The sequence below is a fragment of the Mus caroli genome, chromosome 17, assembly GCF_900094665.2.
Source record: "Mus caroli chromosome 17, CAROLI_EIJ_v1.1, whole genome shotgun sequence".
NCBI lineage: Eukaryota > Metazoa > Chordata > Mammalia > Rodentia > Muridae > Mus > Mus caroli.
In genome coordinates, this window is record NC_034586.1 from 79,893,171 (window position 1) to 79,912,524 (window position 19,354).

At 42.9% G+C, this 19,354-nt stretch overlaps 1 protein-coding gene across 2 annotated transcripts in view; it reads right to left on the reverse strand.

Moving 5' to 3' along the window:
• The window catches only part of Thada (THADA armadillo repeat containing), a 276,549-nt gene that overhangs the window by 108,221 nt on the left and 148,974 nt on the right, over positions 1-19,354 (reverse strand). For both annotated transcript variants that reach the window (XM_029471015.1, XM_029471016.1), the window contains exon 29: positions 12,012-12,180. In XM_029471015.1, coding sequence (XP_029326875.1) covers positions 12,012-12,180 — 169 coding nt within the window. The remainder of the gene's footprint in view (positions 1-12,011; positions 12,181-19,354) is intronic.

Consider the following 19,354-nt stretch of genomic DNA (forward strand, 5'->3'; position numbering starts at 1 on the left):
AAAAAAAAAAAAAAAAAAAAAAAGAATTAAGAGCGGCCCAGGGGCCTATACTTCTAACAGTTCCTGTGATGCCCAGGGCTGTGGTTCCCCACCAAACCTTGAGAAGTAAGGCTCTGTAAACTGTTTCAAGTGCACTGCAAAATCACAGCAAACAAGCACCTCTAAGAACAGGCACTGATATGAATTTTAAAAATGACCAGACTCACTGTGACTAAGCAACTGACACCTAAGATTTAACTTCTGAAGTGGGCATACAGCTGGGAGGAAGAATGCATGTCTAGTCACCTTGTGTTCATTCCCTTTGGGAAAAGGAGTACAGATTCAGGAACCAAAGAGTAGAGGAAGGGAGAACACAGAATTAAAAAATGTATTAAACACTGATTCATAATAGGCAACTTGACAATTGTGAAGACCTTCCTGCAAAAAGTCCAGTGTTCCTGTGCAGAGGGAGGCATGGAAGTCCTGGGAGAGAGGCACAGGGCAGAAGAGGGAGGTGGAAGAGGCTGCTATTGAATTGTTCAGAAATCTGCCACTTTGTGGGTTACGGTATAGCTCTAATTCACTCCACATTTCCTTAGAAGCTTAATTTCTGGTGTTAAAGTGTGCATGTGCCAGTGCATACCCATGCAGAGCTTGTATATTCAATCATAAATTTTAATATAAATTACTACCATGTATCTCTGTTCTCTAAACCTCTGAAAATCAGACCTGATGTGAGGTGAAAATTTATGGTTTCTTGGGAGACTAAGTTGTGTCATGTGATGTTTTTCTAGCAACTGTCTTATGAGAAGATACTTTTGCTGAAGAAGACATGTGGGAAGATATGTTGCTGAGGACAGACTTTTTTTTTCTGGAGGCAACCTAGAAAAAGGGCAAGTGATGTTTTACTAAAGCAGATACTTGAGAGAACACATGATGTTAAAAAAATATATAAATATAGCCTAATGGGCAGTGGACAACACTGGATGGCATTGGTCCCCCTTGCATTCTTTGCTGGTCAGCATTGGGCTTTGCTGGTGCTGATCTTCACTGATGATGCTGGGTGGCATCGGTATACCTTACCATTCTTTGTTAGTCACCATCTGTCATGACTCTATAGAGAAAAAAGCACCAGAAAACTTGTGGTGGTGGTGTTCTGGCAGCTTCTTGCTGCTTCTGCGGATTTGGGCCAGTTGGCAGAGTCTTGCAGTTTCTTCTAGATCAACCTGCAATTGCTGATTCATAAAGGATGTTTCTGAGTCTGCTTGTTACTGATTCAACAATGGTGTTTCCAAGTGGATGGAGCTGCTGCTGCTGCTGCTGCTGCTGCTGATTGCTGTAAACTGTACTGCTAATATCCTGATAAAACAGACTGGATTTGCTGCAAAGAACTATTTCTGAGCAGGCCCACAGCCTCCTTTGCTCTATGAACCTTTCCTTTCCACCACCTCTGCTGGGTGGTGGGCTAGGAGACGGTAAAACATTTAAAAACCCTTATTCAAAAGAGATTTTTAAAAATCGAGGCCTAAACCATTGATGACTTAATGTTTTTCTCAAATAAACTAACCAAGGAATACTGACTTCCAGTATAAGAACAGTATTGAAAACAATCAATTATTAACCAGGAACTGATATTGATATTGTGTATCAGAAACTCTTGCACAAGAAAGAAAAGACTGTCTGCCATAAATGAGCACAAACATACATGTAAAACGCTTCTCATTCCCTACACCAATCAAGTCTTTAAAGGCTTGAACAGTGGGGTTGGGCCATCAGACAGCACATGGAAGTTGTTAATTATAACCTCATTTACATGAAGTTTTCCAAAACATGAGTTTATCCAAAATAAAAGCTCTATTATACTATGTGTATGTAGCACACCTCCCATCATATGCAGTGTTAGAGGACTGTAACTTATATGTACAAACATACTTAGGTAGGTGTTCAAGAGATTTACCCACATGGTTCCCACCTGCCTCCCCGAGAGGTGCAGTGAGGCAGATGTTACTCATACCCAGCAGTGCATCCAGGCTTCAAGCACAGGAAGTGAGAAAATTCTAACTATTTGTTCTTTTTCCAAAGCTTTCTTGGGATCTAGAAAAGTACTGAGCTCCTGAGTCTGGGGAGGGCAAACTTCAGTTTCAAGAAAACATGGTTCAAGTGGATCACAGGCAGGCTGGGACAGGACAGGAAGTTAAGTTTAAAACTTTAAAAGGAACTGGCTTGGATGCTCACAGCACCTTTGTATGTGTGGATAGGTGGGGCTTGAGGAGTGAGGCAAGGAGCGAAATCTGCAGTTTCCACTGGGACTTCCAGTTCTAAATTTTCTCTCATTGCCTCTACACAGAGTTCATGTAGGCTGCTGAGCCACAGACTGTCCCTAGGTCAGGAGTGGAGTTTTCATGATCATGAGTACTTAAGAGAGCTGTACCCTGTCTTGTCCCACAGAATAATGGAGGGAACCCACATGTACCATGGAACAAAGGTTTTCAACAAAAAGCAGACGATCAGGTGAAGGGGATAAACACAGCAGTAGTGACGAGGAGGGAGGGTTCTGACAGCCATGTGCTTTACATCAGGAATGAGCTGCATTCCCTTGCATCCTTCTTTGGGCCCCTGGGCTCACTTTACTGCAAGCCTTTAGGGCAGAGTTCTTTATGGGTCACATATCAGACAGCCTGCATATCTGATATTTACACTACAATTCATCACAGTAGCAAAATTACAGTTATGAAGTAGGAAGGAAATAATTTTATGGTCGGGGGTCACCATCACATGAAGAACTGTATTAAAGTGATGCAGCGTTAGGAAGGCTGAGAAGCACTGCTCTAAGGTGACTGCCAAATTATCTTGGCATTCATGACCACAGTGCTTTTCAAAAGCCAATCAATTCCTTAGTAACTCAAACAAACTGGGCATTCTAACTGAACCCCAGGTCTATAGATCAAGTAGACATACTGTGTATCCCCAAATACTGCATCAGCAAAAACAATGAGCTCTTACCTTTGTCTATTAGAGTGGTATCTTCTAAAAACAAGCAATAAATAATATTTTTATTGGATAGGAAACACCCCCAAATTTCCATCAAATAATGGGTCCATATATTACGAGCTACTTGATAGGAATACTCCGAAATGACAGCTCCAGACTGTAGACAGTGTGCTCCTTTGTTCTGATAGATTTCTGAAGTATACTCAGAATTATCTTGAGTAATGAAATGTCTCAAAACAATAACAATGGAAGGACTGGGAGGAGCTGGCAAGATGGAGATGAAAAATGACCTTGCAAAAGTAAGAGATTTTTCTATCTGGGCGGATCCTGTGTCTCCTTTCACTTTATGAACTTCAAACTCTCCCCTTGGAATGGTCAAAGAGTTCTTTGTGTGAGACAGTGTAACAGTGTTCTCTTCTAGATTCATTGAGTTTCTGATGGAGTCTGAGGGAAAGGATGTAATTCCAAACAAACCAGGTGCGCAGGATAGCGAGTTGATAGGCAGGATCTCTTCTGGGGAACCTGAGGGAGGGACCCTGGCTCCTGTGAGGGCGGGGCTGACTAAAGGACCCTCTGTGTAGTACCAACTCACAACTGACACACTCTCAGCAGACTAGTAGGAATCTTCACATGATCTACTATTATTTCAATGTACCTTAATTTTCCTAAAACAGCAAACAGCTTTCTTCTTCTCTTCTCTTCTCTTCTCTTCTCTTCTCTTCTCTTCTCTTCTCTTCTCTTCTCTTCTCTTCTCTTCTCTTCTCTTCTCTTTCTTTCTTGGTTTTTCGAGACAGGGTTTCTCTGTATAGCCCTGGCTGTCCTGGAACTCACTCTGTAGACCAGGCTGGCCTCGAACTCAGAAATCCACCACGCCCGGTTTAAAACAGCTTTTTTTAAGCTCAAAGGCTTGTATCATTTTTAGTGTTTCACATGCTGACAAATACCTTCCCTCCCATCTTCATCTCCTCGAGGCCAAGCACATGGTCCCCACGCAAATGGTGTCTTACGCTGCTTTACCCTAAGCCCCAAAGTTTCTGAAGTCTTTGCCCTCACTCCAACCCATCCCACCTCACCTCAGGTGGTGACTATGGCATTCCTTTGGCACATATCATATACTGCCACATAACTTCTGCTGTGTAGTTTGCAAAGTTGACAGCTTCTTTTTCAGGGACGATCACAGCTTCTTGAGGGTGGGGGCCATGTTATAAATAAACTTTTCTTTGTATTTTCCATGGTACCTAGCACAACCGTTTATACTTAAAAACGACTCAATAAAAATTCACTAAGTAAAAGCAGAGATATTCTCCACTTCACTCTCCGTCTATCTCACAAGCCCAGGTATAGACAGCATGTGAAAGGCCTCACTGGAGAACAGAGGAAGTGATATAATAGTCACTGTTCTCTTTTCTGGGTCCGAGACAAGCCTGACTCTGATCCCAGAGGGAATTCATTTTAGGTGCTTCTAAAGTGGGGCGTCCTTTCTAGTCTTGTTCATCCATTAAGTCCACTTTGCTGGTCCTTGTCTATGGAAAAGATAGTCTCTGACACATATCTGCCATACCTGCTTACAAACCTATGTGACCTGTGCAATTTGAGAAGAAAACATATTCACTTTCTAGTCCCCCTCCAGTTTCAAACAGTGACCAGGCCCTCCAACAGTGACTATTCTGACCCTTCATTATTTGCTCCCATTACTCGGACTCCTCTATTCTGTCTGATCTTTAGGGCTAAAGCAATTAGTAGCTTCCAAGAATGTGCATAATTTACCTACTATATGGACTATAAGTTATAGTAGTATTCTATTATCTATTATTTTATTTCCCCCACTACTTCTCTGCTATAAGAATATTAGCTCCATGAAAGCTGATCTTTTTGTTTTTGTTGGATTTTGAGACAGGGTCACATGTAGCCCATGTTAGCTTTGGACTCACTATGTAGCTAAGATGACCCTGAACTTATCCTCCTGCCTCTAGCTTCCATGTGCTGAGATCCTCAGTGCTCTGAGCATGCTAGGAAAGCACTCTGCCAACTCAGCTACATCCCCCCCCCCCCCGAGTTAATGTTTCTGAGCAAGCATCTCTCTTTTCCTTGATGTGTCTACTTGAGACAAGGGTGACATTTTCAACAATGCTTGAATAACCCAACAATGCCAATTTCCCTAGTGGGACCCTGAAGTCCCCACAGTGACTGGTTTTTCTGAGAACTTTCTTTTCCTCATTCACAGAAGTAGTACTCTATAGTACAGTATAACAATGACACACACACACACACACACACACACACACAGTGCATACAGCATAGTACATACAGTCTCAGACTGTAAGTTAAGAGCACAGCTCAAAAGCTTCACATGAACCTAGAAGTAAAACCCTGATCTATTTGCCACCATTTATAATTTGTATAACTTTAGGAATATCTCAAACTCTTTCAGTCTCATTTTTTTTTTCTTCTTATCATAGGCCAGGAATAACATAACCTTCCAGAAGGACCTCTGTAGTTACACAATAATTGGTAGGTCATTCAATAGATGTATCCTACTCAGCAACCAGGGGGAATGGAGGCCTACTCTCTCCTTTTCACCATTCCTGGCCCCATTCTCACCCCTGGAGAAACACGAAGCGACTCTTCTGTAAGTTCAACACAGCCCTGACTTAGTCAGCCTTCCTTCAGAACACTGCAAAGCCACAGGAGGGCATGCTGGGGCAACAGTGATCATGTATGGCAGCCTGTGCTCTGGAACCTGACAGAAGGGAGTTATCTTCCAACACTTGGAGAAGGTTCTCTAAGTAACACCAAAGTAACCAAATAAAAGCTTTTCAATGTTTATAAGGAAAGGATTAATTTATCCCTGGAAGTAGGATTTTAATTAAAAGTGACTTTTGGGGGGGCTTATATCTAGAAAGCAATATATTGCCAACGTACATTTTAACAAGTTCTAGGTCTTTCTTTAACTTTTAAAAAGAGTCCAGTGCCCCCCCAGTGCTGTTCATATCAAGGCAAAGTCACTGCTCTGCTGCCCCTGCGTTAACGGAGATGCCTCTCCTCCCAGCGTAGTGACTGCTTGCAGTCTCCAGCGCTCCCTGCCATACTCCTGCTCTTTGAGAACTGCAGGTTCAGCAGATGTTGACACATTACAATCATACCATGGGAGAAACTCGGCCACAGCCCTTCCCAGACCGGGGAGCAACTTTGTCAGTTGCAGATTCTCCTTTCCAGGGACCACAGGTCCACAAGAGGGACGAGCAAACCTGACTACCAGTCATAAATAAGAGTGTTTCCAGTGATGTCTGAATCGTTCTGGAAACAACCCACACAGACAAGTAATCCACTCAGCTTTGAAGCCACCATCACTTCAGGCTTTTGTTTTTCCGTCTGAAATTATACTTTCTGAGCATAAAATCATCAACAACGAACACAGGTCACCAAACAGGACCTGTCAAGTACTGTGCCATTTCTGGACAACTTGAACATTTTATATTTCACAATTTTGTACTGTTGAGAAATATGGAAATATGAAAATATATTAAAATTCTTAAAGCAAAGACTGACTACAATGGGCATGCTTTTAAAAGATGGAAATAACTCTTAAATTATATTTAATTGTAAGTACTCGGGCAAAGCTGTCTGTCTCCTGGACTTTTTCCTTCCTTCTATTGCCTGGATCTAGGGAAAGCAATGAAGGATGGGTGTCTGGTCCCAGCCCCTGAACAGCAGCTGCTTTACACTTAGGCAAATTGGTTCACCTTTACTTCTTCCTAGGTGTCTGCTTTCCTTTTCAAGAGAGCGATTCATGATCATCCTGTGTTTTCAGTTCTCAAGCTGTTCTTGTTGACCCAGTCCCATTCCACTGTTCCCATCTTTGCGAGATCTGAGCATAAAATCATCAGCAGAGACCACCTCAAGCAGACTCAAGCAGAGACCACCTCGTTTTTCTTCTTCTTTCAAGCCCACGTCATCTGGCTGTCTGTTTTCACCCCAGCTTTACTCACCCCCACCCCTGCCCACAGAGAGCTTAGTGTGCTTTGGACCTCAAACCCCTGCCCCTCAACATCGGGAGAAAGAAGCCCCACGGGGCAAACTACTCCCCTGACTTCCAGCACATCTAGAACAGGGCAGGCACACTGTGTTTGCTGAGTTAAACTCAGTCGTCACCATGTCCTTGCAGCCTCACCACTTCCTAGATCCAGAGCTGCTCAAGTCCAAGGCTCAGGAAGAGAGGAGCACTGTGACCGAGCAGTCGGAGAAAACCCTGGGGCTCCAGCAAGGAGACTTATGCAGAAAAACAGAGAGAAGGGGAGAGAGAGGAGTGGAGGCAGGGAAGGTCCGATGTGCCTTTTCCATGTTAGTCCCTGACCCACACAATCTCTAACGCTGGGGGTCTCTGTTTCCAATGTTGACCAATTACAACACACTCAATTTAAGGAGACCAATCAACCAGTAGCAGATAAAACAAGAAAAGAGATGGACTCTTGGCTTAATTACCCTAGTCATGAAAGCTGTTACTCTTGTCAACTGCAGGGAGGAAGCACATTATAAAAAGAGACCATGGCTTTAGAGTGAAGTACACCTCTGCCTTTGACTGGGAAGGGAATGGATGAATGAAGGGTTCCAGTCTTGCTACTTTGCAGGCTTGCTAAGAGCATGAATAAAATCAAAGGTTACCTTTGCTTCCATGGTAAACTAGGCTGACTTCCTAGACCATCCGAAGTCATCTATGCATGGTTAATACACTGTACTGTACAAGCAGGCAGCACCGCCACTGAGCTCCGTGGACAGGAAAGACAACTCTCTCTCTCTTTTTAGAACTCAGAATTCTCAAGGTGGAGAAATCAAGTCTCCAAATCGGGGAGAAAAAAGAACTGAAGAGAAAAGGAAAGTTGATGTCAATTACTAGGGAAACGCAGCCCGCTTGTGCTCTCACACCGAGGTGCAGTGGCACCAGAGTGATTGTTTAGGTTGAAGACAAAACTTGTCTAGACCATTCAGATAAATACACAAATGGTTTTCTCATGTCCAACAAGCTCCATCTAACTGGTGTACTTTATGAAAGAGCTTTCTTTCACCTTTTATATTTTATATTAAACCATCAGAAACTTGAGTAAAAGACGTGGTGGATGAACAAACCCAAAATTCAAACTCTCCCCTCAGATGCTGTACACTTCTTTATGAAATATCAAAATGTTAGTTAAATACGTAAGAATCAGAACAAAGCTTTCCTTGGGGTTGTTGGCCAAACAAGAGAACTTTCTGAATGGCACTGCCAGCTCTTAGGAGTGGCAAGTGACCTAGTAATAACATTAAGTTCCTAACATCAAGAGCTGTGGCAATAAAAAACAGTTAACTCTACTTCACAGATGGGTGGACCTGCCAGTGTTGCTCTGAGTGATCACCGTAACCTCCATGGCTCTGCTGCCTCCACTGAGACTTCCTGTGGTTACCTTGGGCTCTTCAGAACCCGCTGAACTATCTCTCACCTTCCTAGCATGCATCACTTCCACCCACTTCAGCACTGCCATGCTGAGCCTCTGGCTCCAGATGATCAGGAAAGGAACTCACAAGTCCCAGTTATGCACACCCTATAATTTGAATCTTTCCCAGACCCAGAAACTCAGGGGTCAGCACATTTTTGTCTTTAAGGTATACTGAAGAAACACTCTGGGGTGTGATATGTTTATGTAAACATCTTCAAAGAAGTCAATGTATAATTCAAGAAAATATTCTCTGAAAGAATTTGTTTTCTGATTACAAAATGATTTCCTGCTCTCGAAAACCGAACAGTTTTGTGTTTACGTAGCTGGCTCTGAAGGTCCCGTGGAGAGTATCACTCCTTTCAGGCTCGTAGCATCTCTTTTCCAAAGGCAAGTATTTGCTGGCTTCAAAGCAGAGCTCTGTAAAGAATCTACCAAGGAAGACTCCTCGCTGCCTGTCCCCACCCGTTAGATGCTCACTGACAGCACTGCAGATCCAAGGACCCGAGCACCTTTGACTCCTTTCCCACCAGGTGAAGTAGCCTAAGAACTACAAGGTCTGTCCAACCACAGTGAACACCCAGCCCCCACACTGTGACTCCCTCCCCCAGTAAGCTTTTCTTGCACTTTGGTGCAACAGCCAGGGCCCACCATGGAGGGAGGAGGCACCTAAGCGGCCCACCAGCACAAGCCGAGAAAGGAAGGAATGGCCCCACCTACCTACACTGCTGAAAGAACTCAGCCAGCAGCACGGCTGTAACCTTTCATGCTGTGGGCACGCTAACTCCCACAGTGTACATTTTCAAGACTCAGTTTTGCTCTTTTCCTTGTCACTAGTCTGTTTCCTTTGAAACAGCAGCAGAGTTGGGGGCCAACAGCTCTGACTTGGGCTTTCTGAGGCAACCTTTCTACTCTTGTGGTGGTCCCTGTGACTCCCACCAGTGTATCTTGACCAGGGCCACGAGATACAGAAGGTGGCAGTACCGCCCCATCAACCTGATCTTCAGAAAGTTGCAAAATAGGTCTTTGATTCAGGTGTGGCTCTGTGGGCAAGTCAGCGTGCTGACAGAGGGTTGTGCTACTGGCTTTGACGAGTTCATGAACCTCGTACTAAATGATATAGAACAAAGTGTTTCCAACTAGAAACGGTCAAGCATGGGAGAAGTTGAGAAAGCAGTACAGTGGTTTTAAAGGTGTTTTCTGCTAGCACAGTCTGAAAGATTTATTAATATTTTTTAGAAGCCCTTGCGTTATTATCAGGTGACAATAAATGCTATGAGATTGTTTTTTGTTACAAAACAAGAAAGGAAGGAAGGAAGGAAGGAAGGAAGGAAGGAAGGAAGGAAGGAAGGAAGNAAGAAAGAAAGAAAGAAAGAAAGAAAGAAAGAAAGAAAGAAAGAAAGAGAGAAAGAAAGAAAGAAAGAAAAGATACAAAACAAAAGAAAGAAAGCAAGAAAGAAAGGCAGATAGACAGACAGAAAGAAACCTAACTTGTTTTATTTAAACCAACGATGATCTTTGGGCCTTTATAGCCTGTTCCCAAGGCTAGGATAACCTGTGCTTCTTCTCTTTAGCATAGGAATGAAGAGAGGACCGAAAGGCTCTAAATGCTTAAGGCTTTACAATAAGAACCACATGAGATGGGAGATATGGTACTGTGGGTAAAATACTTGCCATACAAGATGAGGACCTAGAATGAATACCCAGTCCAAAGGTAAAAATCCAGAGGTACAACCTGAAGGGAAGAAGCCCTGCAAGCTTGCAGGCCAGCACCCTGGTGCTGAGAGCAGAGAGCCTCTCAAACAAGGAAGAAGGTGAGGACTGACCTCTGGGGCTGCCCTCTGAAGGCCACCTAGGTGCCTTGGAGTACATCCCTGAACTCCAACACGTCTCGCCTCCCAACAAAAGCAATTACAGAAAGCTGTAAAGCACACAACAGAGCAAAGGATCTGAGGCCCACTCAGTTCTGAACTGAGAACTGGCGGGTGCGTGCGTATCTTTTAGGAGCCCCATGGGATCAAGCTACTTTGAAACGATGCTAAGATGGTGGCTTCCTTTACTTTTCCTGCATCATGTGCAGGTAAGCTTACTGTGTTTAAGGATTGTGAGGCTGTCTTCCCCGGTGATAAAGGAGTATGGCTTTGGGTTCTTATGTCTTGATATTCTCTCATTTTTACTGTCTAAGTAAATACTGACAGGTAAAGCCTGCTTGGTACCCTCATTAATTTCAAGTGTGTAAAGTGCTGAGAACCACTGAGGTGGCATTTTGGTCTGACCCACAACTTCCTGTTCCCAGGCTGGCCCCTTGCCCTGCACTGTACACCACCCTGTCTCTCTGCCTAAGAAACTCCTTCCCCATGCCTGATTAACTACCTTCAGCCTCTGTTAACTGCTACCTGCTCTGTGGTGCTGGCCCCGATTTCTCCACTTTAAACCAATGGCCCTGCCATGTGTCACCCGTCACCTAGCATGCTCCATTGGGACTGTCTACTTTCTGGTCTTGATGTTGTCAGACTTACTGTTCTGACGATGACATAACAGTACATAGTAGGCATTCAATAAATCTTTACTGAATATATAAACAACCAAGTCATGAAGACAAAACCACAGATCTACCTTACGTTTCACCTTCAGGCATATGTTTGTTTATATCATAGGTCAGGGTGCATATCTGATACAGAACCAGGCAGTCCATCTCTGGAATTGCACACTGTGAACCATTTCACACAGTCCCCCGTGGCAGTAGTGTAGACTTCAGGTTTACAGTATGGCCTGGGATCTCAAGGCCAACTCTCATTCTGCTTCTAATCCAGCAGCCTGATAAGGAATCTAAATCCGTTTCCATCCATCCAAGGTGAATATCCCCACAGCCATGTGATCCACGGGTCTTACCAACACTACCCATTAACAGGTTACGGGTTTTTTTTTTTAATAGGACAGTTCCAATTAGTTCTCATTCATATTCTTAAGTAAAAAGAACAATAAAATCCTTTATTTAGTTAAAACAAAAGCCAGCCTGAAGGCTTGCTTTTCTATTGCTCTGATAAAACACTATGACCAAGGCAATGACTAGAAGAGTTTATGTGAGTTAAGAGTCCTTGATGGCAAAATGAAGGCAAAAGAAGGCAGGAACAGGAAGTTGACGATTTATATCTTGAACTACAGTGGGAAGCAGAGAGGGTAAACTGGAAATGGTATGAGTCAACCTTCCCAAACAGTGCCACCAACTGAGAAGCAGGCATTTGAATACCTGAGACGCTGGGTGACATTTCTCATTCAAACTGTCACAACGTTGGGTACGGAATGACCAGAATGTTCTATAGGAATACTTGATGAAAAAGTATGTTGCAGAATTTAGTGCACAAGATAATCTGCCAAATCAGTGTATGTTCATACTTGAGGTGCATGAAGTAATATTTGAGAGGTATCTAGCTGTTAAGAAGTAGAAATAAATAAGTTATACAGATAAACTTAAAAGCCTATGTATCAAGTGTTCACATGCTAAGAACACACAAGAATCAAAAGTTCATCTTGTGGTGCTCTATGGAAGTCACACAGAGCTATTGTACTTACTTGCAGAAGTGTCCCATGAATGTGGTTTTGTCGGAAACACTGGTCAGTGCTGTTGGGGAGTGAGTTCAGCAGAGAATAGAGGGTACTCGGTATTTGGTCTATCATAATGAAGGGGACCAACGCACGAGCTGCCATTTCCCGGGAGCGGTAAATAGGTGAGCGACCACACCTGGGTAGAAATAAAACAATATCATTCAATGCTTGCTAGAACATCTGTATCTTGTATATGTTGATTTACAGGACCAATGATTTGAAATGATTGTTCATATATTTTCTTTATTCAAATGATGCTTTTCTTTGTATTTGTATAAGTTTCATAGTTTACATTTCTTTTAATTCTATCACAGGGGAAAAAAAGATAACAGGTGATAGCAAAACTGGCTTGATTCTCAACGATGAACAAATATTACCCGGATGCCTATGAAAAGCAGAAAGTGCTGTGTTACGTGCTGTCAACAGCAAGACTATCTCTGGGCAGCCTGTATGCTGTCTGGAGAGATGAGATGCACATTTGAAACAAGAAGCAAAACCAAGGCTCAAGTGCAGAGAGAATGGTAACCAAGTGATTTTGGTGTTGTGGCTACAAGAGTGAGAAGAGAACGACAGAGAGGCAGGAAAGCATGGTTCTAGTTGGTGCCAGAGCCAAGAACAGTCTGTAGAACATAAAGCAAGGGCAGGAAGGCTCAGGAGACACGCATATGTTTATGGATGACTCGGGTACTGACATTAAGGCTAAAGAACTGACAGGATGATGGGAGGCCACACTGAGGAGCATCACAAATGGCAGGCAACATTACTTCTAAGAGGGCAAGACATGAACCCCAAGGCTCCATATCCTCACCACTGGGCTGGCTCAGGCAAAGAGTGGGAATTAAGCAAGGGACAGCCAGAGACAAGTGGCATTTTGTGATGCTTTGCAGAGCACTGGGAAGGCAGGCAGCTGAGGGCTTCCTTACATTGTAAACACTTAGCTCCTGAGAGGCCACACCATTTTGCTGAGTGAGACTGTAAAGCTGAGAGAGGTTTTGAGGACACAACACAGATTATAAGAAGACCAATCTGGCGAGGTCTCAGCTTAGTAAGTTCTTTACTCGACATCTCTCGACTCCACGCTACTTCATCCACTTAGAAAAGCAAGTCAATTGCAGAGCTGTCTGAGATGCCAAGGCAAAAGAACAGAAGACAGGAGTTCTACCTGACAAAGAGATGGCCTCTTAACTTTCCTCAACGGCAAACAGTGTTCTAAGAAGCATTTGTATATAGTCTGTTGGGGCCATGGCCATGGAGGTGAAAGAGACAGAGGGGTAGTCATGGGAAGAAATGTTTATAATATTTCAGAAGTGCCACCAGAATGTACCTTAATAGAAGAATAAAACCAGATGTAATTTCTGGAGCCAGAGAGATGGCTCAGTTAAGACACCTTCACATATGCTTGGTAACCCGGAACTCACAAACTCACAAATTCCACAAAGCTGTCATCTTAACTTCCACACTCACCATGGCTCTCTCTCTCTCTCTCTCTCTCTCTCTCACACACACACACACACACACAACCATTTCTGTATGAACAGAATGGCGTATTGGGACACAGGGCGACAGAGGAGAGAAAGAGTAGACATTGAGTGGAAACCACAGTCAGCCTATCAGCGCACGACACAGACGGGACACACGGGAAGGACAGCCAAGGCTTCAGTTGGTACCTGTGAGTTCCTTTCCAGCTTTTAACTTGGCTCTGACAACTCACCCAGTTTCTTACTTATTTCCTTTAAAACAATTAAACATTTAACCTGTAATTGGTAAACAGAGTAGAATATCTGTCTTGGCCTATAGGGACAGAGAAGTTCATTCAACAAAGAAAATATTTTGAAAATGCTTTGCAATTAGCAAATGATTTCACATTGCACAGCTATTATTTTGAAGCTTCCTAGTCTGTCCCCTTCCCAGCCCCAACTTACACCCTGTGTTATAGGGTTTTATGTTACCAAAAAGGATCTTATATATAAATGTTCCCTTTCAATTACAATTAAATGGTTATAGTTTTATATATTTAGTTTCCAATTAGCAGCAGCCTTACACTAAAGAATGGCCCTCCCTCTGCTCTTGACCTTTTTCAAAATGGCATCTCTACAGGGGACAGTAGGACAGTGTCAGAACTTTCACTTTCCATGCCCTGCTTTAGGTACTTACTAAACCCATACCACTGGGTTAACAAGCAGAACTAAACTTATCCTAAAACAGTAATGCATGTTTACTCGTCATGCTAGTCCACGCTTTTAATCCCAACAACCTAAGAGGAAGAGATCATTATGTAGAGCTAGCCTGTTCTACAGAGCAAGTTCCAAGGCTTGTTCCCTCAGACCTGCCTGGTGCAAAGAGAGAACAGACTTTCACACATGTGCTATGGCATGTATGTACCCAAACCCATATATACTCACAAAATAAATAGATATAATTAAAAAAAATTTTAAAGCAATGCATTTGCTAAAGATGGAAATTTATAAAGTAAAATTTAATTAATAGCATTCATCATGAAGCAATAATCAAAAGTAATTTTATAATCTTCTAGTATAAGTTATATAAGCAGGAAGTTAGATTACAGTTAAAAACAGATATATGTACATGTGTATACACACATATAAACACTAAGCAAAAATATACTTGCAGGTTTGTTTTGACAGTTGTTGGGGACAAGGACGGGGCAGATCTCTGTGAGTTCGAGGCCAGCCTGGTCTACAGAGTGAGTTCCAGGACAGCTAGAGCTACACAAAGAAACCCTGTCTTGAAAAATAAACAAACAAACAAAAAATAGAATCCAGGGGCTATTAAAATAGAAAACCACAGAGGTGGTTTCTCATCCCACTTTGAACACTAATAAACTTTGTGATTCAGCTATGTCATAAGACTTCCCCTCACTAAACTTGCTCATACACACCAGCGACTGTGGTCTGCTTTCCATACAGCTCAGCTATCTGCTCTTGGGAAATGGTGCCCACAAATGACTGAGACAACCCTACCTTCCAGGGTCCCTCTGAAGCCTAGGGGAGGAACAATAGTTTCCAAGTTACACTATTAAACGACTCTTCATTGCTGCGTCATTTGGAATGCCTCTGGAATGTGCTTTGACCTGGGACCACTGGGGAACTTCTTTCGCTCCATCTGAATTCTAACAGGGCGTGTGCTCTTTTGTCAACCTTGCTGCACCACCTCTGGTCAGAGCCATTGCTTTCATCCCTACGCAGTTATTACAAGTGCACAGCCCTGTCTGTGTAAGTGGCATGATGCATCTCATTTACCCTGTCTTCCCCCGGCAACCCCTGGCCACTCCCTGTCTACAATACTGAATGACATTGAGAACAGAAACTTGAGCATGTTCTGGAATCTAGCACACCTTGGTGTAGATTCAAGTACTCTCACTAGTGTGGGTCTTAGGGAAAGTCAACAGATTTTCTAAGATTTGCTTACCTTTTAAGGCTACTGTGAACTCAAATGAGGTAACGAACGGAAAGCACAGTGCCCACCAGACGGGTCATTTGACAACTTAAAGCTTCTGTGAACAAGTATATTCTCTGTTTTTCTCCAGTATTCTCTGTGTCAAAACAGGAAACAGAGCCTTGCCTGTACCAAACATACTTCATGTGCTCACAGAGCCCCACCCTCACTCTCCATCCAAATAAGCTGCAAAGCAGAGAAGATGCTTCAGCCTCTCTGGGCCAACTGACAGCTCTCACACCTTTATTCTCCAGGCCTAGGGCTCAAATTTACCATGCTCTGTTCACTCCACTGCTATTATAGCAAAGATGTTTTCCATCGAATGCTGTTCCAAATCTTGCCTTTAGAAAAATGTGTGCTTGTATAGAAGTTAGAAATAATTAAAAGAAAGTTTGCATCCAATAAATTTAAAAAAAATCTATATACATTTGTGAATGTCATCTTTACATTCTGAAAGCATTCAGTGATGGTCCAGGCTAACAGGTTCTCTTTAGACACCTAAGCCTTTTTCTAATTCACCAAAGGATCACCTGCCAACTGCACTGGCCTTTTCCTGCCCACTTGCATTGGTGGCTAGAACTTAACAACTGCACTTGCATCCTCTACTCAGTTCGTCATGGGTTTCTCCATTCAAATATACCAAATATAAATGGATCAGGACTTTTGGAGTTTTGGATCTAAACTGAAAAGAAAATCCTTCCTTCGGATTAATGAGCGAGGAATAAGAACTGTAGATACTTGCTAAGCTAAAAACTGCACATTGTCAGGTCTGATAAGCAAAACAAAACAAAAAATATCATGTGTCTGCAGGTAAATGGGGTGATTCTATGTAAGTTAACTGTGACTGACATAACAAAACCACATGAAGAGACACTGACACTATTAAGCCACAATAGAACATTAGAGAATGATGATGTGATCACTTGGGACTGGGCCTTAGGAGATACATGATTCTGCAGTCACCCGCACTCTGCTGTGTGGTTACTAGGCCTTACCCAGATGCTAAGTTTTAAACTAAAATGGCAGCTGCACACCCCTTCAGCAGCACCCAGCCACAGCATGGTAACCGCGGCTGATGGCTGCTTGCATGCACACCATTCCTTTCAGTGCCGGGCAATGACATTTACAAGTCCCCCCAAAGAAGGATGGAAAGGGAATGTGCAGTATTTATGTCCACAATGCACTTTCATTACTCAGAATTACTTCTTCAATAATGAAGAGATGCATGGCTTTTAAATGCTAATGCCTGATTCCCTGCCCTTAAAAAGACAGAGACAAAATATAATTTTCATACTTCATCTGATATTTCATTTCAATCATTCATCACTTTTTTTTTTGCCAATAATGAATAACATTTGAAATTAAAGTTTTGAGATTCCAACAGTGTTTTAGACAGCTGGGAAGAAGATTTTCTCTGTAATTGTGACACAGTTTCTCTTAGTAAGAACTCTTTCCCAGCTTGAGAAGAGTGCTTTGGAAGGATGTCCACACAAAGATACAGGACCCCCCTCAGACCTAGAGATTTAAGAAAAATATTTTCAAGCCGGGCGTGGTGGCCCACGCCTTTAATCCCAGCACTGGGGAGGCAGAGGCAGGCGGATTTCTGAGTTCGAGGCCAGCCTGGTCTACAAAGTGAGTGCCAGGACAGCCAGGGCTACACAGAGAAACCCTGTCTCGAAAAACCAAAAAAAAAAAAAAAGAAAAATATTTTCAGTCTTACCCAAAAGAAAAATGAAGTGCTCTAAATATCTAAAGATGTAACACAGACTATCGCCCTGACATTCAGTGGGCTGCAGCTCGCTGGCATCTCCCCTACATATTAACATATTAAAAACAACTGGAAAACCATTGCCAGCTTTACCTTGGGGGCTCACAGGCTGGAATGAGCGTTGTAGAAGAGCTGAGGATGCAGATTCTGAAGCCTGAGACGATGACGACAAGCTCTACAGCCCTCTCAGAGGCAAAGCTCTTCCTGACTGCCCTGCTCTATATACAGGGACTAAAAAAGGCGCCTGCAGATTCTATGGTGGTTCTGCACATAGCACCAGGTCTCAGGGTGTCTCCCTTCCTCGAAGGTAGTGGACAGGCGTGGAAGCCAGCTAAACAGGCTGGCCTTCTGTTGGTGTTATACTGCAGGAGTTCTAGTTCTCAAAGTGACTTAGAGCACTTGTATCTCGAATCATCAACCTGGGAGAGTGGTCTGTGCTCACAATGAATGACTTTCTACGTCTCAGAGGACTATGTCTCAAGGAACAGCCAGAGGCTGGGCCGGGATGGAGATAATGGCTAGACTGTAAACAAAGATGAGAGAGAGAGAGAGAGAGAGAGAGAGAGAGAGAGAGAGAGAGAGAGAGATAACATTGGAGCAAACTCAATAAGCATCAATGCAGTCCTCCCCGCAGAGACCACAGAAAGGTACTGAGAGTCTGCCTGCTGCTTTCTACTGGCATGCATCTTGGAGAAGATACAGAAAGAATAATGTTTATGTTTATTTTTTAAAAAAAGATTTCAAATATTCTTAAACCTAATAGTTTCCTATTGGTAAATCAACATATTAAAAACAATTCTGACGTCCAAAGTACCCTAAAACTAGACTGGCTAGAGAAATCATGGACGCCTAATAAACTTTTTTGACCAACTTAACTTTGAGTGCCTATTATAATTATTTTAAAAGATATGATTAGGTTAAGTACAAAAGTGATTTTGGTTTTATAGTGTTAAAATTTGCTGTGTGATAGAGAAATGCATTCTTTTAAAGAATTATTTTTTATTGTTTTTCTAAATTATGTATGTCTGTATACATGAATGCAGAGATCAGAGAACTGCGTCCCTTAGAGCTGGAGTTAGAGGTGGCCGTGAGCCACCTGATGTGAGTGCTAAGAATCAAATTCTGGCCCTCTAAAGGATCAATACACACTCTCAAACCCCTGCACCACTGCTCTAGACCCGGAAGAATACATTTTTAATAACTGCGGATAAATTTTACAATATTTTAATACATATTTCTTGCTTTTAAAAACTAATACCTTATTTATATTTGTTTTATGTTTAATTTATACTTTTGATGTTAGACAAAGAGCAGATTTGAGTGATTTTCTTATTAGAATTACGAATGGGTGGTGAAGCAGTAGAGAAAACTCTCAATGTCAAGAGTGAACTAGTCAGAGCGTGCTAGTGAGCCATGGTGAGTGACAGACAACTCTAAGTCTTGTAAAGGAATGGCTAACCTCAGACGGGAGGGACGAGCACAGCTCGCCTTCCACAGTTATGATGACCAACAGCGAGCCACAACCATAGGACAAGGTGCCAAAGAACTCAACATGGCCATCCAATGTTTGTCTGACATTTGATGCACATTAGAAAGGTGAGCTCTCAGTAAGTGAATGACCCATGCCCCCATAATGTTGTCATTCTGTGCAAAACAGTGCATCTGTGATGAAAGGGAGATTGTATATGGTACCTAGTGTCACTGTATATGGTAAGCCAGCTCTGTGCTTGCATCACGAAGCTGCTCCAAAGCACTGCCCAAGCAGAGCATGTGCAGAAACAGTTATGACAGACCCTGAGGGTGTCTGTGGCCAGGCTAAGCAGCCACAGCCAGCACTCTGCATTCCAGTGGAACCCTCACATCTGAGAAGTGTGTCAGCAAGGAGAGGAGATGTACTGGAAACTGCAACCAAGGGCCCAGCTCTCCAGCAGCCCTGCCCATGTACCACACAACCAGAGCTTCAAAGCCAAATGAACTGCCTCATGTGCAATTAATCACCTGACTTCTTGCCAACCAACTACTACTTCTTCCTGGATCTTTTTGTACTTCCACAGCCAGCAGGATGCAGAAAGTGCTCGCCAAGAAA